This window comes from Perca flavescens, chromosome 20 (genome assembly GCF_004354835.1).
Source record: "Perca flavescens isolate YP-PL-M2 chromosome 20, PFLA_1.0, whole genome shotgun sequence".
Classification (NCBI taxonomy): Eukaryota; Metazoa; Chordata; class Actinopteri; order Perciformes; family Percidae; genus Perca; species Perca flavescens.
The window spans coordinates 27388423-27406140 of NC_041350.1; the positions used below are offsets into that span (position 1 = coordinate 27388423).

At 39.4% G+C, this 17718-nt stretch overlaps 1 protein-coding gene across 3 annotated transcripts in view; it reads right to left on the bottom strand.

The window, feature by feature from the left end:
• Positions 1 to 17718, bottom strand: part of atrn (attractin) — a 175428-nt gene that overhangs the window by 101277 nt on the left and 56433 nt on the right. For 2 of the 3 annotated variants that reach the window (XM_028565847.1, XM_028565849.1), the window contains exons 13-19: positions 12104 to 12225; positions 10814 to 10952; positions 10238 to 10419; positions 6767 to 6986; positions 3357 to 3542; positions 1364 to 1612; positions 339 to 476 (exon numbers count right to left, since the gene is read on the bottom strand). In XM_028565847.1, coding sequence (XP_028421648.1) covers positions 339 to 476; positions 1364 to 1612; positions 3357 to 3542; positions 6767 to 6986; positions 10238 to 10419; positions 10814 to 10952; positions 12104 to 12225 — 1236 coding nt within the window. The remainder of the gene's footprint in view (positions 1 to 338; positions 477 to 1363; positions 1613 to 3356; positions 3543 to 6766; positions 6987 to 10237; positions 10420 to 10813; positions 10953 to 12103; positions 12226 to 17718) is intronic. The other variant, XM_028565848.1, reaches the window with a different exon arrangement.

The following is a 17718-nucleotide window of genomic DNA, read 5'->3' on the forward strand; positions in this document are numbered from 1 at the left end:
CGAAAAAACATAATGCCTCCGGCCCCATGCTGTCACCGGCGTGGAGGCAGACAAAATATACGAAAACATACACTGTGGCTGTAGTATGTTTGTAAGCTAAATGAAGCTGAAGGAATGGACGATTGATTTGTTGTCTGATCGACTGACTGTCAGCATTAGCTGTGGAGTGGAGTAAATCTGTAATATCCCACGGGACCGCCATGCTGCGCATCCACGAACCAAGGGAAATGGCAGGCATAAAACTGAACTGTAAACCACTGACAAGCTAAATGAAGCTGTGCGCCTGACTGACTGACTGGTTGATTTAGTGCTGGGCTGAGCGGCCCACGGATACTCACGCTGGCAGCTGCCCCCATTGGTGGGGTCTCCGTAGAAGCCCGAGATGCAGCTCTCGCAGTGCCGGCCGGTTGTCAGGTCCTCGCACTTCTCGCACACGCTCTCGTTGATGCACTGGCTGTGACCGTTACACTGACAAGCTGCCGGAGAGTAAACAAAACACATACTGCGTGAACATTGCACACAACATTTTCTTTTTTTGATAAAAAAGCCCCGGGCCAAAACATGAAAGAATTTGTATGTTGACTTGCAAGTACAGAAAGTAATTTGCAGTGAACTGTCTGTTGCTGCTGCCCTTGAGTTCCTCGTGTGATACATTATGTTACTTTGATATCCTCTAAGCCTGCCAGGTTTAATGGTCAACAATAGCCACAGCAGGTCATCTGCATGTATTTCTGTTAGTTTAAAAAAAAAAACTTAATAAATGAGTAAAACAATACCAATACATTGTCAGATATTCTGGTTGTTAGATAAGTAATTAGTTTCATTACAGGGGTGCATTAGACATGGATCAATTTACTCATCACAAGGAGTTCAGCCTAAGAAAATGGTTTATAATGTTAACTTTGACTCTGAAGGGAGCCTTCCAAAAATAACAATCAAATAAAAAAAAAATAAAAAAAACATCTCAACTTGGGCTTTAGACTTTAAAGTATTACCAGAAAACCTGCATTACAAACTGGACATGTGGCGTTTGAAAGCAATGAGCAGTGAGAGGGCCGAGGGCGTCTAAAGAAAGAAGCTATTGAGTTGCATTGTGGGAAGTGAAGGATCCAGTGTTTTCAGAGCCTGACCTATACTTAAGACTGAAAGTCATGACATTGTGCCCTCTGCTGCTTTGATTACACATGGCCACATGTCAAAGTGTCCCTGAGCAAGACACCGAAAATCCGTCTTATGTGCGTTTCACACAAAATACATTTAAAGAATAGAAATGTATACAATACATTAACAGATATTAGTATTTTCAAATGATTGTCATAATGATTATCCTAAAAAACAAAACTAAGAGCCAATTCTTCCGTACCTGGGCAGTGGATGAAGGACCAGTTGTATTTGGCCTCGCTGGGGCACATGCTGGCGTTGAGGGCCGGCTGGGGGGGGCTGGCGGGCAGGCCGGGGAGGGTGGATGGGGCCGGGACCGAGGTCTGGAAGGGCCCGCGGTACGAGCCCTCGATGCACTGACCTTTGCCCGTGTTGCTGGGGTCGGTGCACCAGCCGCAGCCCGGCTGGTCCAGACACTGGCCGCATGTTCGGTACCCAGAGCAGTTCTCCGCTGCAGCACAACGCAGCACCAGTTACAAGACAACACAGAAGACTCAGAACTGGGAAGACTTATTTGCTTACCAGTGTGAAGAAAGAGGTTGTTCTCAGTGAGTTTCCCAGGTGTAACTAAAGCTTTCACTTAATTACTGTCCTATGAGTGGTGGGTAAGAGTAAGTTTGTTAGTTCTTGGTAAATAAGGTCCAGCCTCTCCAAACGTTTCAATTAATAACACCAACAACACCTCTACAAGACTCATTCCACGGCCACCGCTTCCCTCTGCACCTTCGCTCCGTAGACATTTTGCCTATATTTTAATTCCTAACTCTCAGCCCTATGGCTGTGAGCAACAATTTGTACTTAATTGGCCTGCCACGTTAAACAGATGAAAATTGTTCTCTGCTGTGCTGTACACAAAACAAAGGACCAGCTGGAGACTAAATTATCAAACTATTAAACCAGATTATTAATCCCCATCTCATCTACTGGAGAGGCCACCGTTTAATGTGCTTGACTAAATGAAAGTTAAAAAAAAAACTAAACATTTAAAGATGCTCTGATCCAGAGAGCCACAGTTAACAGTTAACTTTTAGGGTCTTTTTTTTTTTTTTTTTCAAGTCTGATGAATATCGCTACATTTGCTCAAGTGGATGAGTACATTATTTGCAACTGCGGCATAACGTGGGCGGACTTCAGATTTGTGCTTTCATTTTCCTGTCGGGTTTTGATTGGAACTCATGAATCCTGCCTGGACGGGTGGTGGTTATGCATGCAGCTGTTGCAACTCAATCAGAAGTTTAAATAGTATGCTGCAACATGTTCATGTGTCAGAGAGAGTGTTTTTCTACAGCAGCGACAGTAATTTGTTTGGAATAAATAGGACAAGAAGAGGGTGACTGGAATAATGCATGGAGAGCCCTGTGCACACTTAAACGTTAACATTTTATGCATAATCAATGGGTTTCGACTCAAGAGATGCCGATGCCAGGGCTGTAAAACAAACAGTGCAGAAAGGCTCTCACACTGAGGTATGATGAGATCAATGGAGTCAACTGATGAAAAGACATTATAGATTACAAAAAAAAAGGCCAGGAGATGTACCGTTACCACAGCAGAGAAGAGCATAATGCCTCATTTTCCTGCTCCTTAATTTCCCAGGAGGTTTCCTGTAATTTGGTACTAATTATAGGGTAAACAGCTATCCCCCACATTATGAAGATATGCTTGCATGTTCAGCTGACCTGTTGTGCTCCGACTGAAATATACATGTATTATCAGGTGTACCAACTGAACACAAATGTCTCCATTTTCCCTGAAATTACAGATTTCTTTCCAAACTTCTCGTCTAATCACAAAGTTCTCCTTCTCGATAAACTTCTGACCTGGTTTATAAAGACCTATAAACACCTCTACTACTAGCATAGATCTTGTGAAAATAATAACCGCAGAAGGACAATGTTCAGCCACAGGGCTTTTTAAATGATCCCCTCTGTGTTCTAATAACAATCTACACACACGGTTATAAAAAGAGAGTGAATGACAGGAGAAAAAGGTTTTTTTTTGTATGACATGTAATGATGTAATAACAGGAAGAGATTTTCGGACTCATTATTTGGAGTGCGTTTGGTATGGTGTATTTTGGCAAAAAAAAAAAAAAAAAAAAAAAAAAAAGAAGACAAAAATCATGATTGCCATATTAAACCTGTAAAAGAATATATAAGAAGGAGAAAAAACATGAAGAAAATATGATGCCTTACGGGGACAAGTGTTCATAGTGTACCACTCCATACACTGGCCGAAGGGGAAGGAGGCCACGTAGGCGTTGGAGTCGACACACTGCTTCATGTTGCTGCACCACATGCACTCCGAGCTGCCGCTGGTGCATTCGCTGCAGGTGCTTCTCATGGCGCACGGGGTCCGGCACGGCTTGGCACTGTGGTTGGCTGGGGAACATTTTTCGAGAAGTTAGGCCAAAGTCAAAAGTCAAAGGGAACTTCATTCATGTGGTCTTTCACCAGGGCTTCTGCAGCTTTCACCAAGTCAAATGGAAGACTTTTTAACCCCCCTGTTGTCCTCGGGTCAAATTCCACCCGTTTCCAAAGTTTCTACATCAGAAATGTGGGTTTCTTTCAAGCAAGTTGCCCAAAAATAACATGGGTTGTTCCATACAACACTCTTCTCAAGTAAAATTAGGATCAGATGATTACTTTCATAGAATTTTGGGCGTTTTATTAAATTTGATGGCATTTCAAAAAAAACAATGGAATGGTTTCTAAACAGTATCCTGACTAAACTTTGACAGTCTGATTATCCACTAAATCAGTGGTTCCCAACCTTTTTTCCTTGGCGCCCCCCCTACTCATGTCTAAGAAAAGCTGAGACCCCCAAAACCAAAGTTGAGGTAACTCTCCAGATAGAGCCTTACTTTCTTTTTTGATACAGAGGAGTTATCAGCACGGTTAAGATTCTCTTCCATGTTTCATTTATAAAATAGTGATGCCGTGGCGGCAGGAAAAACGAGGATACAACAAAATACTTTTGTATACATTATATATTGTAGTGTATTATCACAATTTGTTTAACATGTGCAAATATATATATTTGTTTTCCTCAACCTCAAACCAGATAAAGACTTGCGCCCTGTGATCTTTGCCGCCCCCCCTGGGGGTGCCCGGACCCCAGGTTGGGAACCACTGCACTAAATCATAACTATTTGTCGAAATAATTCATAATTCCAGCTTTTTTTTTTTTTTCTCAAAAATGAGGTATAATTTCATCTAAATTGACCATTTGAATGAATGACATTTAAGACCTATATAACTACATTAAACACTAAACAAAAAAATGTAGCGGTAGCGTTACATGGAAGAAGGAAAATTAAGACCTGTTTAAAATGATTTAAGACCTAGACACAATACTTCAGCTTATTTAAGACTTTTTGATTTTGAAATTTAAGACTTTTTAAGACCCCGCGGAAACAACACTTTAAAATATGATCAGTACGCACAATACAAACAATGGACACTAAAACAGTAAGCAACTCATAGCCTAAAATAAACAATAAAAATAGTATCTAAAATGCAATGTTTGTAGCAATAAACAGAGGGTTACACTTTACTTGAAGGTATCTACATAACAGTGACATGACACTGTCATGAACGTGTCATAAACATAAACAAGTCAAACATTTATGACATAACGCTTCTGTCATTAAGTGTTATTGTGTTATTATGTACTCAAGCACTTTGGAGTATGAGAGATAGAAAGATTTTCAGCATGGGTGTCTCAGTGGAAGGTAAACCCCCTCTGGTGGTGCTCCATTTGCTGAATTCTACGGGATTATAATAAACAAGGTGTTGCTGTATCTAGAGAGCAGACAAATGTTTGGCAATCTGGATACCAGATGCAAAAAAAAAAAAAAAAAAAAGAATTACGAAATTCATTCCTTTCTGCTCAGTCAGAATACTAAGTTATTTCATAAACCTCAAATCATCTCAGCCTCCTAGTATATTTCTGCTGGTAGCAGTTATATTAGCAGTTAATTAATATTAATAAAGAAAAATGGTCAAAGCAGCAGAAATCCAGATATCCTGACTTTAGTCCTTAGCATGGGTCAAGCTCCAAAGCACATTGGATGCTATATTTCAAATGATTCAAGTCTTTCATTAGACCTTCCCTGACTGGTATGTGCCCACTTCTTTCGAAAATTGACGTCCCTTGTAAGTGGGTCATGGTTAGTTTACTTTAAAATCAGTGGACTGCCCCTTTAACTTTAAACAGAATTTAACTGAACTGACCTCAAACCAGAGAGCAAAAATTGTCATCTGCATCGACTAATCAGAGTGCACAATATCAGCCCAATGATGGGGCATCAGAAACTGAAATGGGCATCGGGCATGGTGATGTGTCATACTTGAAAACCGCAAATTCTATAAATTGAATGTCTCCCGAGGCCGGGACAGAAAGACATGTCATCATTTTTTGCCTTCTCTCAGCTAGTTTGACATCTCAGACATGCCCCGTGATGCCAAGGATGTTGAAACGTTTGCTTTCTGGAGGTTTGTGTTTTTGGCCTCTCTGTCCCATTACCTTTGTGTGTCGTGTGTCACATCATGGCAGAAATTTAAGATTGGTAGTTTGATCCCGGCATTAGAGGTATGTGACATCAATGCTCTGATTACAATACTGATCTAACTAATCTCAACTAATCTATCCTAATTAACCAAAGTCTGGTATGCAATTAATCTAACATTTGTTGTGCATATTAGGTAGTGAGTTTCCATGAATAATAATTGTTAAAAAGGCATAAACTACTCCTTATTGCCGTTTAGCACATATACAATGTCTTGTTGTGCATTAACACTAAGGGCCCCATTTTAACGATCCAAGCGCACGGCATGAAGCGCATGGCGCAGGTGAGTTTAGGGCGGGTCCAAATCCACTTTTGCTAGTTTGACGGCGGAAAAAAAGTAACATGCAATAAACCAATCAGAGATCATCTCCCATTCCCTTTAAAATCCAGGCGCGTTTGGACCTTGGAGCATTGCTATTATGGAGGATTTGCACCGTAATATTTTTATTTGTAATCTTTTGCATGTTTGTGTGCTGCTGCGCTTTTGTGTGTGTGTGTGTGTGTGTGTGTGTGTGTGTGTGTGTGTGTGTGTGTGTGTGTGTGTGTGTGTGTGTGTGTGTGTAACAAGCATAGTGTGCACACACTGTGCACGAGCCTAGGCGCATTTTACTAATTTGCTGTTAAAATAACAATGAAATGCTGCATTATTTCCTTTAGACCAGGTTTTTGTTGGTCAATGGTTGGTCAGCGTGGATGGTCTACAACAGACTACATTTGACTTAACATTTTTTACACCATTTTCTTTTCATTATTGTATTTACTGTTTTTTCATAAGATACAGTACATTCTGGAATAATGTTCCATATCACATAGTTTACAGAAATGTCCTATTTTTAGTGGCTCATACCCTTTATTTTGTATTACTTTATTAACGTGATCGTAGAAGGTGCTATATGTGGCTAAAAAATCAAATCGTAATTGCAATATCTGGCAGGAAAATCGCAATTACACTTTTTCCCCAAATCATTCAGCCCTAATTAAAATTCCTCCAGGATGATATACCAATTTTTGATTCATGTAGTATTGTGAACCCACCTGGGCGTTCACACAGGCTGCCGTTCACTGGGTTGATGCAGGTTTGTGCCTTCAGTCCGCTGGACGCCGGCTCGGCCAGGTAGCCGCAGAAGCCGGCGTCACTGGGCTCGCCGGGCAGCCACTGCAGGCTGGTGTTGGTGAAGGGTGACATGTCCTCCCAGCACCAGTACGACACGTTGATTTTCCTGAGCCCCACCCAGGGCGTCACTGTAGCCTTGTACTGCAAAACACACAACGGTACGCCAAAGTCAAAAACAAGGATGTTGCACATTGTTCTCTTAAAAACTCAACGCTGCTCAAAGTTTGACTCTGTTCAAGTTCAGTGACATTTCTACCACTGTCTTCTTCTTCTTCTACACTTCTACAGTTGTTTTAATCAATTTCTCTGTATCTCTGGTGTTTGGTCATCTGTTCACTTTAAAGGCTCGCAAGAAAAAGGTTGAGAGACAACTTAAGTGCCAGTTACTCCGTAGCTGAAGGCTAATGTGACATTTGGTGGAAATCAATGTCGAAAACTGATTTTGATGGCTGTGTTTTTTTAATCAGGAATCCCAACTTTGCCCTGCTTGTAAGGAAGAAAAACAAAGAATTATTTCGGCAATATTTCATCTGTACGGACGTAAAGTCCCCTGGACTGACTGAGAAAAAGCTTTACTTCCCTTCACTCGGGAGGCTCAGTTATCCATCCCATCTCTAATCAATGGCCGTGCTGTTGCAGCAGTAGTAAACAAAGAGAGCTCGATCGCTCACAGACGCGGGTGAAATTACTGTTCCATCAGGATTTAATTGCATTTCTTGGATTGATTGATCCTGTCAAGAAATAGTTGGGACTGCTAAACAGCACCAGCAGTGTCAATTAAACATGGCTAGAAGAATTGTAAAGCATGTTTCTGAGTATCTGTGTCAGTACAGCATTTCTTTGTTAGACTGGACAGTTTGAAAAAAACAATTATTGCAGAGAAAATCAGTTCTACCTTTAAGGATAAAGATTACCTGGAACTGAACAACAGAATTGAATTCAAGCCAACAGGGGAAATCTACACAATTTGATTAGTATGGATGGAAAACACTCTTCACTTTCAGCACTGCTTAGTGATTTAGACTCCAATGTTTTTGTCTTATTTAGCTTCAACATTACATACGCGGCTCCTGGGCACTTTGTAGGACTGTTAAGTGGCTTACATTTTTGCATGGGTGGCTTCAGAGAGAGATGGCAGGGTTTGTGCCTTCTGGGTGATCTACGCAGAAAAACTAAAGCAGGACTGCAGCTGTAGATGACACCATGTTTCACTGAAGTGCAGATCAGATTGTTAGAACTGTAGTCTTTGTGCTTTTGACACATGCAGGAATTTCTTATACTCTTCAGTGAACTTAAGGGTGCCAAAATGTTTACACGGATGTAGCTGTGATTAGGCCAATAATGTGTGTCCCCAGAAAACCATTTTTTCCTCATCAGCTTGAAAATTAGAGACTTCTTTCTATAGTGCTTATAAATTCAGGAAATGTGATTGTACGGATCACATTTTAGCACAGAAAATGTGTCCTTTATATAGAGGCCTTTCTAGTCATTTAGTTGCAACAATTCCTTTTCATTGTCTATTATTCTGCTGCTTATTTTCTTGAATCGTTTAGTGCATAAAGTGTCAGAAAACCTTGAAACATGGCCATTATAGAACCCAGGGTGAGGTCTTTAATTGCCATCTTTGTCTGACCAACTGTGCAAAACCCAACAATATTCCGTTAACAATGATTTCAGAGAGAAAAGCAGATAATAAAAAAAATAATTAAAAACAATCGATTAATAATCAAAATATCTTTGTAATAATTGTATTTAAGTTCACAAAAGTGCTTGTTTTGCCATTGACAGGCTCAGATTAATATTCTAAGTGTCTGACAACATTATGAAAAGGATTTCTAAGGAGGTTTACCTTTCTGTTAAAGAGTAAGATCCTTTCTTTAACATAAAAACATCCGCGAAATTGCGTTAGCTAAAGCCACCAGACTCCATGTAAATAAACAGTAATTTTAGCATTGTAAAATACACTTAATTCAAAGTCGACAGAAACTAAATGAAACTATGAAAATCCGTTTTGGGTCGTCTTTCCACTTTTCCAACAATCACAACTCTAGTTTTGGTTGAAATAAACACATAGTTTACCGATTTACATGTGAAAATATGTTGGCTCTACACACGCTAAAAGTATAGATTTTTTAAATAGAGTCTGGTGGTTTTAGTACTAGCGATCTCAGAGCTGTTTCTGGTTAAACAGAAAGTTCTCAAAGATGAGGTTTAAAAAGAGGTTTAAAAAGGCCTATCCCTGTAGGGATCCTTTCCAAAATGTTGTCAGACACTTAGAGTAATAATCGGAGCCTGTCAGTGGCAAAATAAAGCACTTTTAGTGGACCAAATTGATGATGCACATTTGCCCCATAGGGTTACATAGCAGCCCGGTCTGTGGCTGCCGGTTACAGCGTTCACACTTAATACTGGACCAATTTCAAAGATTGTGGTTCCCATCAGTCACTTACACACAGAAACATAGAAAAAAATAGGGTCTAGGTTGGTAAAACTAAAGTTACCCTTTAAAGATAAAACCAGGCCGTCTGACTCAGAGCAGCGGAGAGCTCGTTTCATTTACATTACATTTCACATTTGAGCCAACACTCCCAACTCCATTTAGTGTACAGTGAACCATCAGCTTATATTGTAATTCTTGATTATCAACATTACAAGCAACCACGAGCACAGAGTGTGGGATCAAAGCTACAAGGCTCAGCACATATCTTCAAAGACAAATACATTCAGGACTTAATCAGCAAACCACTGTTTATGCTGCTTCCCTCAGTAATCGCCACATTTGAACATCTCGTCTTTTTTTCTGCATTCTGTGTGTGTTATATGTCCGTGTACAAATGGGATGCCAAGATCAACGCTAAACACTGCACATCACCCAGTCATTCACAAATCTATCCCAAGCTATGTGACCTGCATCTGATGACATAAACAGCAGCTGGCGATGGTTAGTCGATTGTCGGGATAGATTTCTGCGTTTTTGCTCTAATGGAGCGAGTAAGAGATGTCTGAGCTCTGAGGAAATAATCTGTTAATGGAAGATTTGTTTCACGCTCACTGGTCCACAAAAATCACAGACTGAAAGATGTGAAATTTCATAGTTTCTTGGATGCTTTATTCTTGCTTATTGCATCTCTGCTTCAACATACAAATAAATCTGGCAAAGAGGCTCTATAAACAGTACGATCTTATTCTTTTAGCTGATATTTAATTCTTCAGTCCTGACGTTGATGTGATCTTCTTGCTGTAACTATATTACTACTAACCGTATTATTTGGTCTTCACCACTCTCTCTTTGGGTCTTATGTGTATGTTTTTCGCTGCCGGTGTGACGACTCACTTTCCCCAAGGAGAATATTAAAGTTTGTCTAATCAGATAATTCATATCCACAACTTACCACCACACTCACCATCTGCAGCTCCTTCAGGACAAAGTCCACCTTCTTCTGCGTGGTAAGCGAGGCCAGGACGGCGTTGTGGCTCCGGCAGGCCAGCTTGGCGTTGTCGTACGAGTCCTTGGCCGTGATGAACTTCAGACAGGAGTTGCCCACCAGATGCCAGCTTTCACCGCACACGTTTTCTGCAGTGGAGAGAACAGATGAGGAGGTGGAACTACAGGTCGGTAGTAGAGACGGTCCGATACCATTTTTTGCTTCCCGATAACGATTCCGATACCGATGCCTGAACTCGTGTATCTGCCGATATTGAGTACTGATCCGATACCAGTGTGTCACATATTTTATAATGTTTTAACTACCATCCCTATATGGATGTGATACGATTGCTATCTTTGTTGTATGGCCTGGCTCAGGTAAACCATTTGTGAAACATAAACGCCATAGAACTTTCTTCTATTATCCAGTTGGACAGGCAGTCATAACGGAAAAAGAACATAAATAAACTACTTTAATGTAGGTTTTTCTTGGGGGCATAAGGAAATGCTTTCCTTTCCATCTCCTAACAGACACTGTTACCTGGCAGTGAGATGCACTCCTGGTTGCGAGGTTCCCACTGACAGTTCTGGTCCACAGCGCAGCTCTTGCAGCTGGTTTTCTTGTTGCACACATAGGACGGGTTGTCCTTGGGGCAAACGTCATTGTCCCCTGTGGCCCCCTGGGAAGAAATAGCAGAAAAAGAACAGGCGTTAACGCAGAGTAACAAATTATCACATTTCATTCTCCATGAAATGTTTCTTCATTATCAATAGAAGCCAAAAAATGTGTGTGTGTGTGTGTGTGTGTGTGTGTGTATGCATATATGCATATATATACATACACATATATATATATATATATATATATATACATACATATATACATATATATATACATATATACATATATACATATACATATATATATATACATATATATATATATATATATATATATATATATATATATATATATATATATATATATATATATATATATATATATATATATATATATATATATATATATATATATATATAAACAAAAAACATTCATTACATTTGTGTCATGTAATTGCGTGTGGGATGGGCCACTATGATAAATATCATATCATATATATTATTAAAAATGTGAGATAAAAAAAAATGTATTTATTTTTCCTGACAATGCAGCTTTTTGAGTAGTAAACCAGGTTATCGCAAGTGTTAGGTTATCAAATAATTTCAGTCAGAGAGAGTGATCCTCAAATATTATAGAGACAAGTGCAGATGAGAGTGCTGGAGGAGACACATGAACTGTCACTGGGCGTCATATCGCATCTAAATGAGCCGTGATTTAATCACAGACTGACAAATCAGATTCCGTGTTGGAGGCAAGAACGTGCTTCATCGGTCCTTTATCTACTCATTACTCAAAATGAACACATCGCAATTTATTAGGTATAATAACTCTTGGAGGAAATGAATAGGGAGGCTCATCACAACAACATTTGTGTATCCTATTCAAAACAGAATAAAGTGGCACTAGTGGAGGCGCACTACAAGTGGCTGCAGGAACCCATAGTGTCCCCTGGGACTGTTCAAAATCATGACTTATGACTTGCGTTATAAGCTAATTAGCGGCTTGCGCTAAAACTGGTCACATTTGATTAGCATGAAAACATATCGCAACCCATGTGTTATTAACCCCTGGGTTCATTTGCATTTGTCCTTTGATGTCAGATTTGAAAGCACTGGAGCATGAGGATAGATGTGGCCATGCAGTTAGCTGTGATGTGTGATGTTGGAGTTAGCAGGGTTAGCAGGATTAGCATTGTCAGCGTTTTCTTACCGTGGCAGAGGTGCAGTTGCTTCCCAGAGACACACACTGGCCGGAACACCACTGGCAGCCGTTGGTGTTAGCAGTGCAGCTGTAGCAGTCCGTGTACTGGTCACACCTCTCGTTGTCAGCATCTTCAACATTAAATAGAACATGGAATACAGACAGTTTTGATAATGAATGATAATTTGCTATTAGAAAATAACTTGAGTGACGGAAAAGTTTTTAAACCAACTGTGCAGTTTCCTGAGGAAAATATCTAATAGCGACTATTTTGACTGATATAGTGATTGTGATAGGATTCACGATATTAGAGGAAATGATCATATTTGCAAAAAATGTCAATGATTATAGCATGATTTTTGCGAGGATCTGTACCAAATCAAGAGGTTTTCTTTAATCTCCAGGATAGGATTTGTAATACTTCATTCATAATGGTTTTGACACATATTTTGCCTTTAACAAATATTGGCCCCGCTCTGCGATTTGGATAAGAATGCAATTAATTGTGCATCCCTAACTATATTTACACAATAATGATTAAAAAAAAAAGTAGCTGGTAGAAAAATGGGGGCAGCTGCTTAGGGTTAGTAATTTAACAGGGTTATGCCAGGTTGGTAACCCAATATTTGCAAAAGACTCGCAAAATAGTAACTTCGCAAATCTAGTGTTTACCATCTAGACACAACCATTTCCAGATGCCGGTGGTGTATGGAGTTACATTACTGCCATTAGTCAAGAGTGCATTATTTCAATTTGAGAGCATTTCTCACTGATATTACGTTCAGATTTCTTGCTCTCACACTCAAATAGTCACTACTCGTGCTTAGATTTGCTCTGCTTGTGCTCAAACTTTCTGCTTAGACTCAGATATGTTGTTGTTTGGACAGATTTCCTGCTCTCAGCTTTGAACCTTCTCCTCGCACTCAGGCTGATTCTGCTCGCTTGCAAATTTTCTGCTCTCGGATCTCTCCTGCGCGCTTGGATTTTTTTGTGTTATAACCCTGCCAAAAGTCAACAACCAATAGAATGCCAGCTGTAGTGTTGACCAATGAAATGATCCCTGCCCCGTTGAGGGTGCGTTCACTTTACGTTAGAACGTCTGTTGAGGGCGGCGGCACTGTAACCAATAACTGTAACCAAGTTTATATATCCCCGCGCCGTTCATTGCTTTATTATAAGTATATGTCAACAATGTGCACAGAATGGTCGACGCACTTTCACCTGCACCCATCAGGAAACGGGAGAAAGCTTTGAAGTGGGACATATGAAGTTATGTCCACAACTATGAGGGTGAGTAACATAACTTAAGCACCTAGCTAGCTAGCTAACATATGACGCTAGCATATAGCTTAGCTTGATGTCCATAAACAAATAGATTTTCTTTATTGTATAGCTAGATTGAATGACATATGACTGACTGTATGTGTATATGTGATGACCTCACTTTGTATTTTTTCCTCGTTTGGTTAACCATGTTCCTGGGATTTGGCTGATTTCATGTTAGAGCCAGTAGTAGAACCTAAACTGTAATATAACTGAAAGAACACAAGAAACTGGATTGTTTGTGTCAGCTTTTGCATCACTGTTGTGTTGTTCATCAGAATTTAGTCTTCATTCTTTCATATAGCATTAGTCTGAAAATGATGAATTCATATCAGTCTGGTCTGTGTACTTTTTTGTTCATTCGATTTTCATTTCATAAACAGGTATTAAAAAACAACTGCAGCCGGGACATTCTAACTCTTAACGTGAAAAAGCTTAATGTGGTTTAATGTACCTAAGCAATGTTCAATGTTTACCAAATTTCTCTCTCATATTGCTCCTCATAACCACTGAAAACTGTCAAAAAATCTAAACCAAAGTCCAATTATTATGGACGTTATGTGACTGATAACTGACTGTTTAGTTACATTAAACCACGTTAAGCTTTTTCACGTTAAGCATTAGAATGTCCCAGCTGCAGTTGAGGGAAACTGTAGCCTCTAACTTCCTAAGCGACTGATCATCTGTTTTTTGCCACCCTTTACATAATAAATATGGCTATGAAATAGAACATGAAATACATAAATGAGGCAATACATATATAGGCATTAGCTAGTCATTATAGTTCAATAGCCTAAATACATATGATTTACTTATATTTATTTCCGGGGACTTTTATTTATTCCGTCTATTTATATGCACGTTATATTTTATTAAGTTTTGTTATCTCACAGACTGACTAAAAGCAGCAGCAAGCCTGCCTGGCATCAGTGCATCATAGCATATCACTGCAAAGAAAAGAAAATATGAATAAATCACAAGCGCGGCAGATTCCCAGCTCAGCTAGAGCGGGTAACGCCAGCGAAACCGCAGGGACCGAGGTCACAGGGCTGGTGGCTAGCTGCTAGCTAGCTGCAGCAGCAGCAGCTAATATTAGAATATTAGACCCAGCACCGGAGGTCTGATCCCCATGATCTGATCCCGAACGCCCGGTGACTCTCTGCCAGATCAGCAAGTTTAACGGCAGCAACAGAAAGTTTGCTTGGATTGTTAACTGTGGCGTAACGGTACCGTTACAGCCGTAAACTGAAAGTCTGTTTCCTCAGCTGGTTCGATTGGGGGGAAGTTGTCTGCGGCAGGTAGAGACAGAGAATCAGAGGGAGGCAGGGAGAGAGGGTAATAACTACATGTGACATTATGAAATAAAATTCCCCCCAAGCATTATCAAGAGTACAGGTTTCCAAAGTAATTTTAGCCTGGGCTGAAAGCAACACTGGTAAGTGTCAGTACCCGATCCGTTCCAACTGCACAATCCGTTCTGCGCATGCGCGAACATCTTGCGCATGCGCTGTGGTACGATGATTTACGACACTACCCGATCTGTTCCCACACTAGCCTCCACCGGGAAGCTAACGTTAGTTTAGCTAATAGCTCATTCACGTTAGTTTAGCTGATAGCTAATTCGGGCGGACCGCTAGGTGATTATAGCAGTCTGCCGTTAGCCTCCACTGGGAAGCTAACGTTACTTTAGCTAACAGTTGATTTGGCTAACCGCTAGCTGATTGTAGCGGTCTGCCATCCGTCAGCCTCCACAGTTAAGCTAACGTTAGTTTAGCTAACAGCTAATTCGGCTAACCACTAGCTGAGACAGCATGCAAACTTTTAAAAGACCCTCAAAATAAAACTTCAAAACAAACATTAACATATATAACAGCTGTTACGTCAGTTCTGCTTTACTTGTGCTCATTTAAAATACAATCACTCAATACTTGTCTTTATTGTTACTGTAAAGTCTTAATTTTGCTGTAACCTGCTTTTCCCATTATGTTTGACTTAACGTTATTTTAGACTGAATCTAGCTGTCCCTTCTGCCTGCACGATCCGTTCTGCGCATGCGTTATTCGGCTAGCGGTTAGCCGAATTAGCTGTTAGCTAAACTAACGTTAGCTTGGGTGGAGGCTAGCGTGGAACAGATCGGGCAGATCGTAAAACGGTATTATCATCTGCGCATGCGTGAACATCTTGCGCATGCGCAGAACGGATTGTGCAGGTGGAACGGATCGGGTACTGACCAAGGGGGTAAGCTTCGCTTCAGAACGCGAACCTCCGATGGTGCCATTTTGTTGCTACAAAGCGATCACCTCTTGTTAGCATTACACTGACCGCCATTTTTTTTTACGTCACTTGACTGCGAATAACTTTACATCTGAAGCGTTTAAAGACTCTATTTGTCCATTGTTTATTTATAAAGAAACTCGACAATGTATAAAAGGCTCCATTACCTTGTACCTCACGTTATAGCTCCGTAGCAGACGTTTTTGTAAAAATAAGCTAACGATTGTGTCATAACCAAGTGACTTACTGTCGCACAGTAGAGGAATTACCGTACAGTAAAGGAGAAGCTCGCAGGCAGTTTCGACTTACATTAGCTGTTTAGGTTTAATTACTAATGTTAACTAGCATGTTAGTTAGCAATAATTAGCCTGTGCTTATGTTATCTCCTTACATATACCTACGCTCTCCGTCTCTGTAAGATTGGAAATGATTGAGATTTCTCTTGTAACAGCTACCAGAACACTTCCAACTTTCAGACCCGTTGCTCACGTCACATTTACGTTGTCTCTGTCAGTTGGAGGCTGCGCAGTAAAGCAAGTGATCACCGGAAAAGTGCTTCTAATAGCCTTCACTGGTCTCCGTCCAGAGCAACGGGGTCTATTGGTCCATTGTATATATGTCAATGGTACTGACACCAGGCTAGGCTGGCGTTGTTGCCTTGGAAATGACAACATCCGGTCTCTGAATATGAAAAAACAAGCCTTTTTTCGTTTCTGTTTTCGAGTGATTTTATTTTTGTTATATAAAATGGAAAATGAAAATCAAAGCATATTTTTATTTTTTTTAAATTTTAATATTTCTCCCATCCCCTGTTGACCATGAATAAAGGAAAACATGCCTTGTATTTCAATTTCAAATGTATTTTAAATCGAAAATCAAATAACCATCGTTTTGTTTTTCAATACCTGTTTATGAAATGAAAATCGAATGAACAAAAAAGTACACGGACCTTTTTTCATTTCTATTTGAGTTTTTTTTTTTGTTATATGAAATAGAAAATCACAGCATATTTTAAATTTCTCCCATCCCCTTTTGACCATGAAAAGGAAAAAACGCCTTGTATTTCAATTTCAAATTTCGTATTTTAAAACGAAAACCAAATAACCATTTGTTTTTTGTTTTATAATACCGGTTTATGAAATGAAAATCGAATGAACGAAAAAGTACACGGACCCAGTCTGTTAAGTACAATTTCACCACTATAATAAAACAGATCTAGAAATGTTATGTTTTATTTGCAACTTAAATATATTTATTTAATTAATACAAAGCAAACTGAGAAGAAAAACGGTTTTTCTTCGTCTAGGTGTGACTGAAGTACCCCTGTTGTAATAGAATAGTAAAATCATGTTACATACACTCATTATTTATGTTTCTTGCTTAAATTCACAGGGTGCACCACCAGGCCTGGGAGAGAAAATTACTGATATCCACAAAACCAGATAAGGTAAGGTAAGGATGTATGTATGTATGTATGTATGTATGTATATGTATATGTATATATATATATATATATATATATATATAGTAATGATGTTAAAGAAAGCTATGTACACCTAATATCTTGAATGAACATGAATAGGTGCCTGTAATAGGTGCCAATATATCCAATCAATTCAATCAATGTTGATAAGTATCACTGATATTTCTTAAATCATTGTAGTTTTTCAGAGCAATAAGATACAGATTATTAAAACCATGTTCATATTTGCAACAAATATTTTTTTTTATTTTCCATAACATTTTAAAAAAAAAAAAAAAACAGTACAATTAAATTGACCAGAGCTGACACTTGGTAAATAGCTTTAATTTACCTTGTCAAAACAATGAGTAATTCATAACAAATTGCACAATATTTGACACAAAACCTTAAAAGTGTATTGTTCATACAACGGTGAAAGCAGAAAAATTTGCCTATAGGATTTACTGTAGCAGGAACATTGATATTGGCAAACAGATGACCCAGGTTAAGGTGAGTTTGTGAGCAGGGTTATGAATAAAGATAAGATAAGCCTAGTGTTCACAAG